General features: G+C 26.9%; 3 protein-coding genes across 7 annotated transcripts; 1 reads left to right on the top strand and 2 right to left on the bottom strand.

Annotated features, from left to right (window-relative positions):
- The first annotated feature begins 125 nt into the window (after positions 1-125).
- mus101 (mutagen-sensitive 101) lies at positions 126-6515 on the top strand. 4 transcript variants are annotated; one of them, XM_015319691.2, is made up of 26 exons: positions 126-366; positions 516-634; positions 721-860; positions 940-1072; positions 1146-1253; positions 1333-1539; positions 1636-1852; positions 1930-2067; positions 2145-2221; positions 2304-2473; positions 2565-2709; positions 2792-2909; positions 2978-3175; positions 3273-3448; positions 3523-3689; positions 3759-3964; positions 4028-4146; positions 4216-4446; positions 4519-4581; positions 4645-4808; positions 4894-5012; positions 5089-5159; positions 5236-5391; positions 5480-5680; positions 5776-6005; positions 6085-6515. In XM_015319691.2, exons 2-26 carry the CDS (start codon positions 524-526, stop codon positions 6305-6307), a joined length of 3888 nt encoding a protein of 1295 aa, XP_015175177.2. In that variant the 5' UTR covers positions 126-366; positions 516-523; the 3' UTR covers positions 6308-6515. The 4 variants fall into 4 exon arrangements, with proteins under 4 accessions (XP_015175177.2, XP_015175175.2, XP_015175176.2 ...); XM_015319689.2 differs by having other exon boundaries at positions 2142-2221; XM_015319690.2 differs by having other exon boundaries at positions 937-1072.
- Positions 6351-9334, bottom strand: LOC107065586 (cytochrome P450 6k1). 2 transcript variants are annotated; one of them, XM_089172804.1, is made up of 7 exons: positions 9112-9334; positions 8602-9001; positions 7792-8027; positions 7468-7698; positions 7071-7348; positions 6786-6975; positions 6351-6707 (listed from the first exon to the last, which is right to left on the bottom strand). In XM_089172804.1, exons 1-7 carry the CDS (start codon positions 9122-9124, stop codon positions 6538-6540), a joined length of 1518 nt encoding a protein of 505 aa, XP_089028930.1. In that variant the 5' UTR covers positions 9125-9334; the 3' UTR covers positions 6351-6537. The 2 variants fall into 2 exon arrangements, with proteins under 2 accessions (XP_089028930.1, XP_015174918.2); XM_015319432.2 differs by lacking the exon at positions 9112-9334 and having other exon boundaries at positions 8602-9035.
- Positions 9335-10243: 909 nt separating this feature from the next.
- LOC149032525 (cytochrome P450 6k1-like) lies at positions 10244-13508 on the bottom strand. Its single transcript, XM_089172805.1, has 6 exons — positions 13357-13508; positions 12541-13115; positions 12227-12451; positions 11869-12143; positions 10770-10950; positions 10244-10529 (listed from the first exon to the last, which is right to left on the bottom strand). Exons 1-6 carry the CDS (start codon positions 13431-13433, stop codon positions 10366-10368), a joined length of 1497 nt encoding a protein of 498 aa, XP_089028931.1. The 5' UTR covers positions 13434-13508; the 3' UTR covers positions 10244-10365.
- Between the last annotated feature and the right edge of the window lie 720 nt (positions 13509-14228).

Below are 14228 nucleotides of genomic sequence, written 5' to 3'. Positions count from 1 at the left end.
TATATTATTATATGAAAAATAATGATTTTCTTTTTCTAATCAATAATTAATAAAAAAAAATTACTATGTATTTTAGATTATGATCATTGATATGCTTCTTGACAATTTCGAAAGTTTCTAAAAACTAGAGTAGTTACTTTTTAGCGCCATGAGGCTGTTCATTCATAGATACTGTTGTCATGAAAAAGACAAATGTGAATTAAATATTTAATTATTTCTAGTATAATAATCAAAAATACTCGTCGTACATTCAGTAAATCACATTGTGTAATTTAAATAGAAATTCTTTTATACAACATTTGGGATTTTTAATAGGAACATAACCTAACGTACGAAATAACCTTCGAAATAAGGAGTTTCTTTTTGGTATGTTTAGAAATTTTTAAACATGAACTTGTATATAAAATTAAAGATATACATTTATTATACATAATATTATAATAACATATACACGCAAATTTAATGAAATACATTAATTTTCTATTTTATAATTTCTATAACGTTGTTATTTTTAGTTTCAACAATGATGAGCCAAGGAAGCCAAATAGATTGTAACATAAATATATATTTTGTTATTCCAAACAAATATAAATCTGAAAATGAATGTTCTATTCATATGTTAAATGCTTTCGATGTACGTACACAAATTATTAAATTGCAATGAAATAATTTTAATCAATAACAAAATAAATCATATCTTATTTAATATCATTATTTCAGAGATGCTGTGATTATAATATTAAATCTGTATGGATTACTGAAGAGGATTGTCAAGAATTAAAACCTGAGAAGACAGATATATTAGTATTAGAAGAATTTAAAGGCAGTATTTTTGAGCAATTACAGGAGTTTAAGTGTTCGTAAGTGGAGTATTTGATACTATTTATGTAATACGTTTAAGATTATTTGTTAATTCTACCTGTCTTTATATTTTAGCAGAATAGTTGGACCAAGATGTTTATTAACATGTTTTTTAAATGGAGAACCTATTCCGGAGGGTACAAGTCCAATTTTTACAACAGCCATGAGAGGACTTTGCATATGTGTATCCGGATTGCCACCGGATATGAAAGTACTTTGCAAATTTACCATTAATATAAAATTTATATTTCTTATATCATTAATTAATTCATATGTGTCCGTAGGTTCAGATACAACAAATGGTAGAATACATGGGAGGTTATTTTACTAAACAACTACGTAGTTGTGTAACGCACTTAGTTACAAATTGTGTCATGTCTGCAAAATATGAAGTGAGATCAATTGATAATATCTTTATATCACATTGTAAAAAATATATTATTATATAATGTATTTTAATCTTATCTTTAGAGAGCTGTAGAATTGAAGATACCGATTGTTACAAAAGATTGGGTCATAGCCATATGGGAAGAAAATTTAAATAATTTTATTGAAGCTAAGGATCCAACATTTGATAAATATAAGTGTCCTGTATTTATGAATTTAGTTGTTACGTCAACAAATTTATCCAAACGACAAAAGGAAGAAATTAAGAATTTGATCAATAGTAACGGAGGGGTAATTTTGTTTGATTTATATATATATATAACACATTTTTATTTTATATACTCTATTATATATTTCCTATAAAACAAATATATATTGATATTTCAGACATTCATGGGTCCATTAGATGGCTTAAAAGTTAAAATTGTTATTGCACCAGAAAATAGTTCATTAACTGATAAATTAACATTTGCTATGCAAAATAATATAGCATGCTTAAAACCAGAATGGGTATATGAAAGTGTGAAACTTGGTTACGCTTTACCGTTTAATAATTATCTTATTAAATCTACTAAAGCATGTTCAACTCCAGAGAAAACGCGAGGTAATTTTATCATTAATTTTGTATTTAAAAAAATAATATGATCATTTTATTATGCAATAATTAATCTATAATTATAGCATCTGAGATGGAAAGTTTAAACTTTTCGACAATAAGTACCATTAATCGTGAATTACCACTAAACAATTACGTAGATGAAAGTTTAGCATCAACAAATTCTAGTGCTTTTAATTTAGATTCTGCAGTGACAAAAATAGGTAAGGAGATGCAAATTATAAAAATGCAAAAACTAAATAAAAATAATTGTTAAATAAAATTATATAATTATTAGTAGGTACAGAGCTTGCAGTTTTAGAACGATTATCTCTCAATGAAGCTAAATTGGCTGGACCATTTTTAGATGGCTGCAATGTAAGTTGATTTATTTTAATTTTTTGTAATTTATTATAAAACACGTTCAGAGAGTATTCAATTAGATGGTTTATTTTTACAGATTTATCTTGCCGGATTTACAATGAATCAAAGGGATAAACTCAATAGAATTTTAAATGTTGGTAGTGCAACACGTTTGAATGACATATCGGATGCTTTAACGCATGTTATTATTGGAGATGAAAATAAAGCTACTAATGAAATCAAATTAATGAAATCATCAGGATTATGGTATTTATTTGATATTTTCTTTTCATTAATCTTATTCTACATTTTTATCAATTCAATATATTTTCTGATAATATTGTACATTAATTTTAAGCCCACATATATTAAACATTAATTGGATAGAAGAAAGTATGAAATTGAAAAAGCCCGCACCAGAAGAACAATTTTTATTTTTCAAATCGAAAGGTAGTATTACGAAGACGAACAACGAACCTCCTCCTTCTCCTTTAAGTAAAAAGGTCATTTTCTATTTTTAACGTAACAAAGTTCATGTAAATAATTTCTAATCATCAATTTCTAAAAGTAATTACAAATTTGTAGAATTTACAAATGTTGCAACCACCCAAACGACCACCAATTCCACGTTTCGATATTAATAAAACATCAAAGGAACAAAATGAAGAGGACATTTTAAATCAATATCTTCAAAATATTGCTGGTAATATGAAGAAATTTGTCTTATCAAATTTGCCTAAATAATAAATATTTATTATTTTTTAAATATAGTATCCGATAAATCGGTGGAAGAATTTTTAAAACCTTATTCTGACATCACTGACAAAAAAATGGAAAGATCTATGGAACCTAGGACAAATATAAAAAATAATCGACGAAAAATAATGTCAGAAAACAGAGAGTCGGTAAATAATAGCACTGTACCATTTAGCCAAGAAGAACCAGATGCTACTCAAAAAATATTTGCTGGTAATATAATTAAACTATAATTTCAAATGTGAATAATACAATATGAAAATGAAATGAAACGAAACAATCGAATAATACATATAATAATACTCCATAGGTTTTACATTTGTTATAATTGGTTTCAATGATGACGAAGTACAGGATAATGTTAATGGTTTAGGCGGTGAAGTTGTATCAAATGCTTACTCAGGAATCCCAGACTTTGCTGTTGTGCCAATACATGGAGCACTACTTAGACACGCAGTTAATGAAATTGTCACTGATCTATTTGTTGTAAGTTTTATAATGATAAACAAAATATTATTATATATAATAAAAATATTAAATATAATGTTTCATCTTTTCAGGAAGATTGTAAAAATCAAGAACAAATAGTTGATATAGAATATTATCATAAACCATTTTCTATAAGTAAAGATATAAATCCTTTAAGAGATTGTATCATTACTTTAAGTATGTATACGGGAATAGAAAGAATGTATCTTTCTAAATTGGCGGAAGAACTTGGAGCTGTGTAAGATATATTCCATATTTTTGTACAGTAATGATATTTGATTAAATAATAAATATGGTTGTCTTTTAGATGCCAAGACATACTTGCACGTAAAACAAATATTGAAAAAAATACTTACGCTAGTACTCATTTAATTTGTCCTTCTCCCGAGGGACATAAATACAAAGCAGCAGTTAAATGGAAATTACCAGCTGTTACTGCTGAATGGTTAAAGGATTGTGGAACAAAATTGAAACGCTTAGATGAAACACCTTATCTTGTTGGAGAAACAATAGGTAAATAAGTTTGTATATAATAGTATTATATGATTTTTTATTGAAAATTTTGCTTTACAATAGCTCCAGAAAGACCTCCAGAATCACCGAATGTGAGTAATGTAAAAGAAAATTCATTAAAATCTGGTACGTCTACTCCTAGAACGATTCTTACTCCCAAACGACTTTTACCTCAAATTAAGGTAATAATAAATAATTATAAAATATCTTTTAAAAATATATAAAACATTAATATTTTTATTTTTATACAGAATCAAGAAGCGAATAATGAAGACACTCCATTGATAAATAAACGACTTAGTTTAGTTATGAATAGTACACCGCAATCCCCATTTCATGTATCAACACCAGAAACACCTTATGGTCAAGTTTTTAAACCAAATCCTTCTCCAGATACCAGAAAAGCATGGGTCAAATGGGTAAACAATTTTCCAGATTTACGAGTAGAAGAACCCCTTCCAAAAAGAAGAGCTCCCAGTACAGTATGTATTATTGTACATTTATATTTTTATTTTTATTTTTTTCGTAGAAGTTAAATTAATAAAATGTTACAGCCACTTTCAGAGTTGAAGAAACAATTATGGGAACAACTCAAAAATCAAGGACAAAAGACAGAGGTATTTTATTCTATATATATTATATAGAATGAATAGTACATTTATAACATAATTTATATTTAGGAAGAAGCTAATACTTCAATGTCACCTAAATGTGATAATAGTAATAAAGAGTTATCCAAAAAAGATGAAGAGAACGATGATACAACTTTGAAAAATAATGCAATTAATAGAAAATTACATTTCTCTCAAGAGAATAGTCCAATTGCAAATGCACAAATAAATCTGTAAGTTGTATTAAAGATTATTGCAATTCTTGATATTGGAGAAAACATTGAAAATAAACATATTTATATATAATATTTGTTGCAGTCAAATAGCTCAGTTGGAGGAAGCACTTCAACGGAGTTCAAGTGCTGAGAACAGGCAATCAATATCTAATGAAAATAAAAGATACGAACATACAGAACCTTCGGATTCTCTTCATAAATGTATGTAAATAATGTCATTGATTTTTTATTCCGATAAAATGAATATACTTTATAAAGTATAATCTTTTTTTTACAGTTATTTACAAAGATTCACAGCCAGATACTGTAGGATGGGAAGATCCTGGTTTTCGCAAACTACTTAGACCTGTAAGTTTTTAAAGATTGATTGGGATTATTATTGTAAAATTTTTTTCATTCATATTGGAATATATTTTGAACATAGTCCGCAGTACGCGAGGAATCGGGATCTAATGAAGACCTTCATCAAGTTGACAATAATCGAAGTAATCTTAATTCCACTCAAAATATGTCAATAGAGGATCAAGATGACAAAACCCAACCTTATTTTAAAAGAAAATTCATGCTTTCTGGAATAAAAGTTTGTATAGAATAAAAATCTATAAAAAAAGAAAAAAAAATAATAGGATTAACGTAAATCGCATAATAACGTTTCATTTTTATTACAGGACAGATTAATCCACGAACAGGTAATAAGAAAACTTGGTGGAGTTGTAGTTACTGATCAGAATTTTGATCCAAGTGCAACACATTTAATGTGCTTGAAATTATCGAGAAATGAAAAATTGCTCGGTAGCATAGCTGCTGGCAAATGGGTTATACACTGCATGTATTTGCGAGATTCTGAAGCTAATGGTAATTTCTTGGACGTTAGTATCGATTTATTCAATTGTGTATTATTCATTTGAAAAATATTACATACGTATAAAAATATAAAATGATTATTCTATTCAAAAACTAATAGGAAGAAAAATATGAATGGGGTAATCCAAAAAGTAAAGGAATTATACCGGATCCTGTAGGAGAGGTGAATTGTGCAATAGCAGCAGCAGCTTATAGATGGAGACTAAAATTACTAAAGGAACCTCGTGGTCCATTTCATGATATAGTGGCCCTATTATTTGCATCAGCAGAAAAATATGTTCAATTTGAAAGACTTATCGAGGCAGGGGGTGGTACTGTTGTAGAGGCTAGGTTTGTATCACATTCAAAATGAAATATTATTATGTGTAATCAAGAGAATAACGTTATAATGAATTTTGATTGATTGCAGCCCTCCTTACGACGTAAGTTCTTCAGGAAAAAAAATAACTCATTGTTTTGTGAATACAAAGCAGGTCCAACAACCAATCGATTGGGCTAGACTAGCTAGTAAAGGGATTCTGTGTTTTTTCCCTCAATACTTAAGCGACATACTTACATCGGAAACTCCTTTGAATCCTAAAGATTGTGTCATACCTGAGTTTAAGAAATATCTTTCCCTTTTACCGAAATAATAATTACGATCTAAATAAACACGAAATGAAAATAGAAATGAAATACAAGTAATCATAAATTTAATCGTTAATCATTTTTTATACAAATATATATATATGTATATATATTTATAAAGTTATAAAATGTATATGTATATAGTATAATTAGAAAAAATTTTGTCTCTTATCATAATCATATTCTTACATAGATAATCATTGTAATCAATCATTACAGTATATATTTGATATTTTTAATTCTCCACAGTTATTTTCTTTAAATCCAATGTGAAATTTTTACCAGGTGTTATGAACATATTTGTAGGATCTGGTTTATAATTTCCATTTAAATTCAATGAAACTTCATAACTATTAAGTACTCGTATTAAAGCAACTGCAGTTTGTAACATGCCGACACGCATGGCTGGAATTCAAAAGAAATGAAAACAAAATAATGATATATTTATGGTATCGTTTCAGCTCATAGATAATATTAACATACCAATGCAGACTCTTGGTCCATCACCGAAGGGCATGTAAGTATACGGTAAAATATCAGCTTTTCTTTCGTCGCTAAATCGATCAGGATCGAAACGTAATGGATCTGGGAAATAATTCGGATCTACGTGCATGCCAGTTAATACCGTATAAACTGGTGTTCCTTTTTCAATAAGTACATCTGTTCCAGGTATCTGTATAAAATACAAAACAATTTATTGCATCCTAGTTTTGTTGTTGTTATAAAACTAGCGAATAATTAAACTTTTCAAATTTTCATTTTAATTACCACATAATCTTGTATAGCAACTCTGTCAATGATCGGTGCCGGTGGATGTAATCTCAAAGTTTCTGAGATCACCTGATGTAGATATTTCATTTTTTGAACGGCTTCGTAAGTGAATCCTTCGGATTTTAATGTTTCATGTATTTCTTTTCTCAATCTTTCTTGTAAATTAGATTGTCTCGCGAGTTCAGCAAGGGCATAACATATCGTAGTGGCAGTGCTTTCTCGACCAGCGATAAAAAATATCAATGATTGACCGAGCAAGACATCTCCTTCAAATTCTAAATAATAATCATCATCATCATTATCATTATTATATACGTACATATACATTTTTATCATTTATATAATACTATTATTATTATTATTGTTTGATATACGCGTGTAAATTTAGTCTTACTAAAATCATCATATTGTTCCTCATTTTTTAATTCAATTAAATAATCAATAAGATCTCCTCTCTTAGTTCCAGATTTTTCTCGTTCATGGAAAGATTCCCAAAAAAGGTTATTAAAGTATTCCCTAGATTCTCCCATCATTTTAAAATCAAGATTTTTATTTAATTCGGGAAAGAAGAAAGACGAGAACATCGTTAATGCCGTTTTCAAATTTGCCTTGAATGGTAAACGACCTGTGTATGGAAAAATATAAAAATAATTGATTATTTTACAATTTGTAAAAATTGATCGTTTTGATTAGATTATAAAACAAGCTTGGTGCTTACTTTGTCGATAAAATTCCGAAGTTTCTTCCTTATACGAATTAGTTCGAACACCAAATGCCACGGTAGATATAACATCTGTGGTATATTTCATAAAAACGTCCTTGGCATCTATCGTAATATTAGAATTTTGTTGAAATTTTTCTTGAAGAAAATCTGCCATTGTTTCGGACGTCTCGTTCATTAGATAAAATAATTTTTTGATTTTTCCACTCGTAAATAACGGAGACATTTTAACTCTATTTATGTACAAAGATATTATATTCATTATTTATAACAAAAAAAAATTTACCTATTTTGCATTTGGAAAATACCAAGTAAGAATAATAAATTAATTAACGCATATTAATCAGATTTCATTATTGTGCGTATTACTTTATTTTTATTTTAACAACACGTAAACATTTGTTTACGTACTCTACGTGTTTTTTATTTTTATTTTTTTATTTTTTTTTTTAGTTAACACGTGTACAGTTATCATACGGTAAAAGAATATTAATGACGTATAATCTAGATATAACTTTTTTGTTTGCATCGTAAATATAAAAACAAATATCATTATATAAAGTTATAATTTCTATATGTATTAAAAAAAAATAATAAAATAAAATAAAATAAAAAACTTTGTAATAAATCTGTATGCCTGTCTTTTCTTTTGTTTTTTTTTTTTTTTTTTTTTTTAATTATTATTTCGATTCGTCGAAAGTTAAATATATATCTTTAGTGCTGACGTAACCGATGGTATTCCAAGTGCAAAGTTCTTTTTATTACTTCTGATAATTGATTGATTGAATGAGTTAGCATTTTGAATACCTAAGATGTTTCCATTCAGGATTATCAGCAGAGAAAAGATTAAAAGTAGCCAAATCATTCGCCGATTTAACCGCAAAATATCGATTACAAAATACATCGAAATCTTTGATTAGTATACTTTTAACAAGTTCATTATCTCTAATTAATAAAAATGGTTTATGTAAGATATATATTCCCAAAAATTTGTCCTTATCATTGGCTTCTAAATAAAGATCACCCAATGCCATACTTCCAGATTTACGACCAAAAATGATATCCTTTAATTGTTTAAATAACGAACTTGTTGGCAATGATGGTACACCACGTCTTTTCCAATACGAAAATTTGTATTTCATCCATAAATAAAATACAAATGCGAGAGTTAAAACGAATAACAATCCGTTAATAAAAAACTTAAAACCTGTAAATATTATTGACATGATTAATGCGTGACCTTTCATAAATTCATAACAACTTTTTTTTTTTGTATATACAGAAAAATGATAGAAATACAAAAAATTGTTTGTTTACCAATAATTGCCATTTTTTGAATAAAGATTAATTTGTTTGTCTTCTTTTTGAATTAATTTATCTGATTAATTGTAACACTTAGTTTAACACTATGTAACTTTGTTATATACACATCAATTTATTTTATTATTGCTTAATTAATAAACTCGATTGTGAAGAAATAAATTTTATGAGTAAAAACGACTCCTGACACACATCATCTCGAGAATTCAAGAATAGACTGAAATGATGAACGCATTAGGTAGCAGCATGAAATGGAATTAATCTACGTAGTAGATAATCTTATCACTATAGATATACATATATGTATGTGTATATGTATATCTATAGTGATATTATAAAATGTGATTTTATAATATCATTTCAGTAATAATTGAATAGTCATCTTTGTGTTTTTATTCTAAATATGATACATAATTCATACGTTAAAAATGTTATAATCTATTTAATTAATCATTTTGCTATGATGTTGCATAATAAAAAATCAGTATTGATTTGATTCATTAAAAAATTCATAATAATATTGCGTGTCAAGAAAATAGATAATAGTTTTTATTTATCTTAATACTTGAACATAATGATAATAATAATGTTACATAATAATAACGCGGAATTTTTGATGGAAAAAAAAATGAGATAAAACAGGGACCTACAATTATTATTATTACATAATGCACATTATTTTAAATTTTAATTATATTATTATATTATATATTAATAATAATATAATACTTTAATCGATAATTGGAATTTTTACATTAGAAACAGTACAGTATTTTAATATACAAATGATCTATCGTTCCTGATTAGAATATTAATTTCTTAGCCGCTAAATAAAGATATCATTTTTGTATAGATGTATAATGTGTTGCATACTGTAAGGTGTTCAATCAAAATTTCTAAATAGTTCTACAATACCGACACAACTTATTTGACAAATTTTAGAATATGTTCAAACAGTTGCTTATCCAATTTTTGTAAAAAAAAAAAAAAAAAAAAAAAAACAAAAAAGAAGAGAACAAAAACAATTTTATAAAACTTGTTTATATATAATAATAATTATAAAAATTCTATATTAATTGAAAATAATACAGGGATATATTTGAATTGTATTAAATTAAATCAATTGATATAAGTTATCAAAATAAATATTATTATTACTATTATTACAAACGATTGTATAAAAAAAAAAAAAATTGTAAAATATCATTAAGCATATTATTTACATAGCATTAATTTTTGTTGTTCGTCACTTTATGATATTATTTTTTTGAAATGAAGCTTTATTCCATTAGCTGCTGCTGTAAAAGTTGAACGTGGATCCAAAACGCTTTTATCTTTTTCCTCTTGCCAAATTTCGTATTCCCTTAAGAGATGAGCTAATACCACTTTTGCATGAAGTTGACCAACTTTCATACCTAGAATATATATTTAAACGATAAATATATACATGGTGTACTCTCTCTCTCTCTCTCTCTCTCTTTTTTGAGTTTAAATTACTTAAATATAAATTCTTGCTCAAATTTATAAATGTTATTAATCAAATTACAAAAAAAAAAAAAAAACAATTTGTTTTTATCGATTATGTCATAAAGCAATAATATTTAATATTCGTTTGACATATATAATTATATATAATTGATTTGTTTTTTACATACCTACACACATTCTGGGACCAATACCAAAAGGTATATAAGCATCCGAAATATGATTACCCTCAGCAAATCTGTCCGGATTATAAACTTCCGGTTCGTCAAAATATTTGGGATCTTCTTGAAGTCCATAAAGAGATATAAAAATTGGAGTACCCTTTTCAATGATTATATCAGTTCCCGGTATCTGCAAACGGATATTGTAAATGCAATTTAATCTCAATTATCTTTGCTAATCAATTTCATTATTATTATCTATCTTTTATAAATTTACTATCGTACAGTACAATATATATATATATTCAAAAAAAATCCCCTTTTTTTCTACTATCTAATCTCATGATTTATTTTTACAATCGTTTTTTAGAAAAATCAAATGCCACATAGCAAATATTAACGAAAATTGTAATCAAATATTGTCGAGTCATTGAAGTATGCAATTTATAAATTAGAATTTGAAGAATTGCTAAATAAGTAAAAAAGAAAAGAAAATTGAAAGAAATATTATAAATAAAATAATGAATATAAAATTATCACGTTTTAGTTTAAAAAATATTTATCTAATTCTCGTAAACTATTGTTATAAGAAAAATAATTCGAATAATTTATATATTATATATTTATTCGTAAATAAGATGAATGAAAGATTAAAAAAAAAGAAAAACACAAGAAGTAGAAACTTCTTGTTTTAATTTATTTGAAAATATATTTTTAAATGATTCAAGTAATTGAGTCGTTCAGTGCACGCATCGATTAACCCCATAAAACAAAAAGTTGAGAAATGCGATTGAAATAATGTGTTAATCTTTATTATTCAGGAAAGTTATTATAAATATAAAAAGTTATGACTATACCAAGTGCTTTGACACTAAAATTTAAGATTTTTCAAAAAGTGAAGTTAATCGACTGATCGACTCGATCACTGAACGGTTCAATTATCGTAGCATGATACGATCATGTCAAAAACAAAAAAAAAGAAAAGAAAAAGAAGTTATTATTTTTGTTTCATTTAATCAAACTGCACAACACACACACACACACACACACACCTTTTTAAGTGTTTGTCGCTAGAATTTAATCGCGAAAAAATTGATAAATAAAATACCTGATAATTTTGCCGAGTGTATCGATCTATCGTAGAAACTGGCGGATGTAATCTCAAACCTTCGGCAATGGCTTGATCAAGATATTTCATTTCGTTAAATGCTTCATATGTCCATCCATATTTGTCAATTGCTTTATTAATATCCTGTCTAGCACGTTCCTGACATTTCATATTATTTGCAAGTTCCATAAGTGTAAATGACATACACGTTGAACTAGATTCGAATCCGGAAAAAAATGTACCAGATTGATACAAAAGATTTTCACCCTCGAATTCTGCAACAAGTAATCCCATTCATTTTCATTTCAATTGATTCCCTTTCTTTTTTTCTATTTGAAATTCGTTTAAAATTACTCACTGTATTTAGGATTTTGTTGGCCATTTTTCAATTGTATCAACGAATCGATAAAATCACCCCTTCTCTCGCCAGTTTTTTCACGATTTTCCATAGCACTCCAAAATACTTTTCTAACAAATTTCGAATTGAAAAGTATATTAGAACCGATGATTTCAACCAATTCGGGCATGAAGAATACAGTTACCAGTGCTACCATTCTTTTAAATCCATGGAAAAATTCTGATACTATGGAAACAAAAATAAAACACATTTAATTAAATTAATATATATATATATATATATATATTTTTTTTTTTTTTTTCAAGTAAATTTACCAGCAGCCGTGAATTCGGCATTGGGGTAGTTGAAAGAATCCATTTTGGTACCGAGTGCAACAGATGCGATCAAATCCGTGGTATAGGTGTAACTTAATTCTTGACCGTCAACAATTGTAACATTATTATTATTAATAGTTGATTGTTTTTTCAAATGTTCCATCATAGGTACACTAGTTTCCATCATAAGTGGAAACATTTGTTTCAATTTTCCACGTGTCAACGTAGGCGTTATTTTCGATCTGAGATATTTCCATGCGGGATTTTTCAAACCAAACAAATTCTTCATTCCAATACTGTCCTTTTGATTGGAACCAGCAAAATGTCGATCGGAAAAATTTTCAAAATCCCTTATTAAAATTTGCTTGATTATATCTGGATCGCGTAAAAGCAAACACGGTTTGTGAAATATGTAAAAACCAATGTACGGAGCATCCTTAGGTGCTTTTTTATACAATTGGCCTAAATGCCATCCTGGTGCTGAACGAAATAACACGGCTTCTTTAAAATTACCGAACAACAAATTGCTCGGCAATGATTCGACACCCCGTCTCTTCCAATAATTCAATTTGTATCTAAAAGCAAAATGAAACAAACAAATAAGATTAATAATTCGTATGAAATTTGAATAAAATTAATAAACCCTTAAAATTAATAAACTCTTACACCCTCGTCGTACCCCCCAGAATAAAAAGAAGAGAAAAAAAAATGAAAATTAATTCAAATATCGAGAGATTAATTTTGTTTTTTAATTTTTTTTTTCCAATTTTATTCTATTCTTTTTTTTTTTTTCAAAAAAAAAATTGAATTACTAACTTTGCGTAAAGCTTCAATAAGAAGAATACGATGGCAACAAATGCCAAAGTGATAATAGTACTTTCCATTGAGATCATTTCTATTTGACGGCTAACAAGGTACTGGTTCTCTAAAGCTGATATCAATCTCTTTTATATGATCGCGCTTTCCGTTACGATGATAAGTGAATCATACACAACAATACAACAATCTTGACATCCATTGCTACTTAAATATGTGTGATCGAAAAAAATGATAATAAAATAAATATCAATAACTTTTTCATTATTTTTCGCACTTGTTAAATTTCTTTTTTATTAATCGATGGGAAATTATATTCTTTTTTGTTTTTCTTTGTTTGTTTTTTTTTTTTATTTATTTATTTATTTATTTACAATACGTATGCAAAATATGTGAAAAAAATATAGAAAAAAAGAAAAGTTGCATTACTACATTATAAAAAGAAGAAAATATATGTAAGAATTTTTCCCCTTCTTCTTTTTTTCTAACGCGACACGTATGACAAGTTATTGATAATTTCATTTGTTTTGCATAGTAATGCAAATTGAATAACTGTAATGATCATATTATAATGTTAATCGTTGAATTATGGAAATATTTAAATAAAAAAAAAAAAAAAGAGTTCACATGAATGTATTGAAATTTAAAAAAATGCAAATGATCGATCGTTTTGTTTCAATGCACCACATTGGTGTTTTCTTTGTTGTTTTTTTTTTTTTTTTTCTAACTACTTCCGTATATACATTTTCCATTTTCTATGATTATATCAATAAACACTTTGTCAATTGGTCTTACAAGTAAACTCGTAATTTCATCGCCAAAAGTTTTGCTAATCGATCGTGAATAAACTAGTGATGCACTTTTATTTGCGT

The sequence above is a fragment of the Polistes dominula genome, unplaced genomic scaffold (genome assembly GCF_049000335.1).
Source record: "Polistes dominula isolate Pdom_NZ unplaced genomic scaffold, Pdom_raw_medaka contig_23, whole genome shotgun sequence".
NCBI classification, from domain to species: Eukaryota; Metazoa; Arthropoda; class Insecta; order Hymenoptera; family Vespidae; genus Polistes; species Polistes dominula.
Note: the sequence above shows the minus strand (reverse complement) of the source record. Positions and strands in the feature narration are given on the sequence as shown.

What these genes read in the sequence shown, in the direction of transcription:
- mus101 (XM_015319688.2), top strand. Translation starts at nt 524, where the DNA reads ATGATGAGCCAAGGAAGCCAAATAGATTGTAACATAAATATATATTTT. An exon ending in AACTCCAGAGAAAACGCGAG is followed by an intron (nt 1,853 to 1,929) that starts GTAATTTTATCA and finishes CTATAATTATAG; the next exon opens with CATCTGAGATGGAAAGTTTA. An exon ending in GGTACTGTTGTAGAGGCTAG is followed by an intron (nt 6,006 to 6,084) that starts GTTTGTATCACA and finishes GATTGATTGCAG; the next exon opens with CCCTCCTTACGACGTAAGTT.
- LOC107065586 (XM_015319432.2), bottom strand. Translation starts at nt 9,020, where the DNA reads ATGTCAATAATATTTACAGGTTTTAAGTTTTTTATTAACGGATTGTTA. An exon ending in TTGCTATACAAGATTATGTG is followed by an intron (nt 6,976 to 7,070) that starts GTAATTAAAATG and finishes TATTTTATACAG; the next exon opens with ATACCTGGAACAGATGTACT. An exon ending in TGGACCAAGAGTCTGCATTG is followed by an intron (nt 6,708 to 6,785) that starts GTATGTTAATAT and finishes TTTGAATTCCAG; the next exon opens with CCATGCGTGTCGGCATGTTA.
- LOC149032525 (XM_089172805.1), bottom strand. Translation starts at nt 13,433, where the DNA reads ATGATCTCAATGGAAAGTACTATTATCACTTTGGCATTTGTTGCCATC. An exon ending in ACACTCGGCAAAATTATCAG is followed by an intron (nt 10,951 to 11,868) that starts GTATTTTATTTA and finishes ATCCGTTTGCAG; the next exon opens with ATACCGGGAACTGATATAAT. An exon ending in TGGTCCCAGAATGTGTGTAG is followed by an intron (nt 10,530 to 10,769) that starts GTATGTAAAAAA and finishes TATATATTCTAG; the next exon opens with GTATGAAAGTTGGTCAACTT.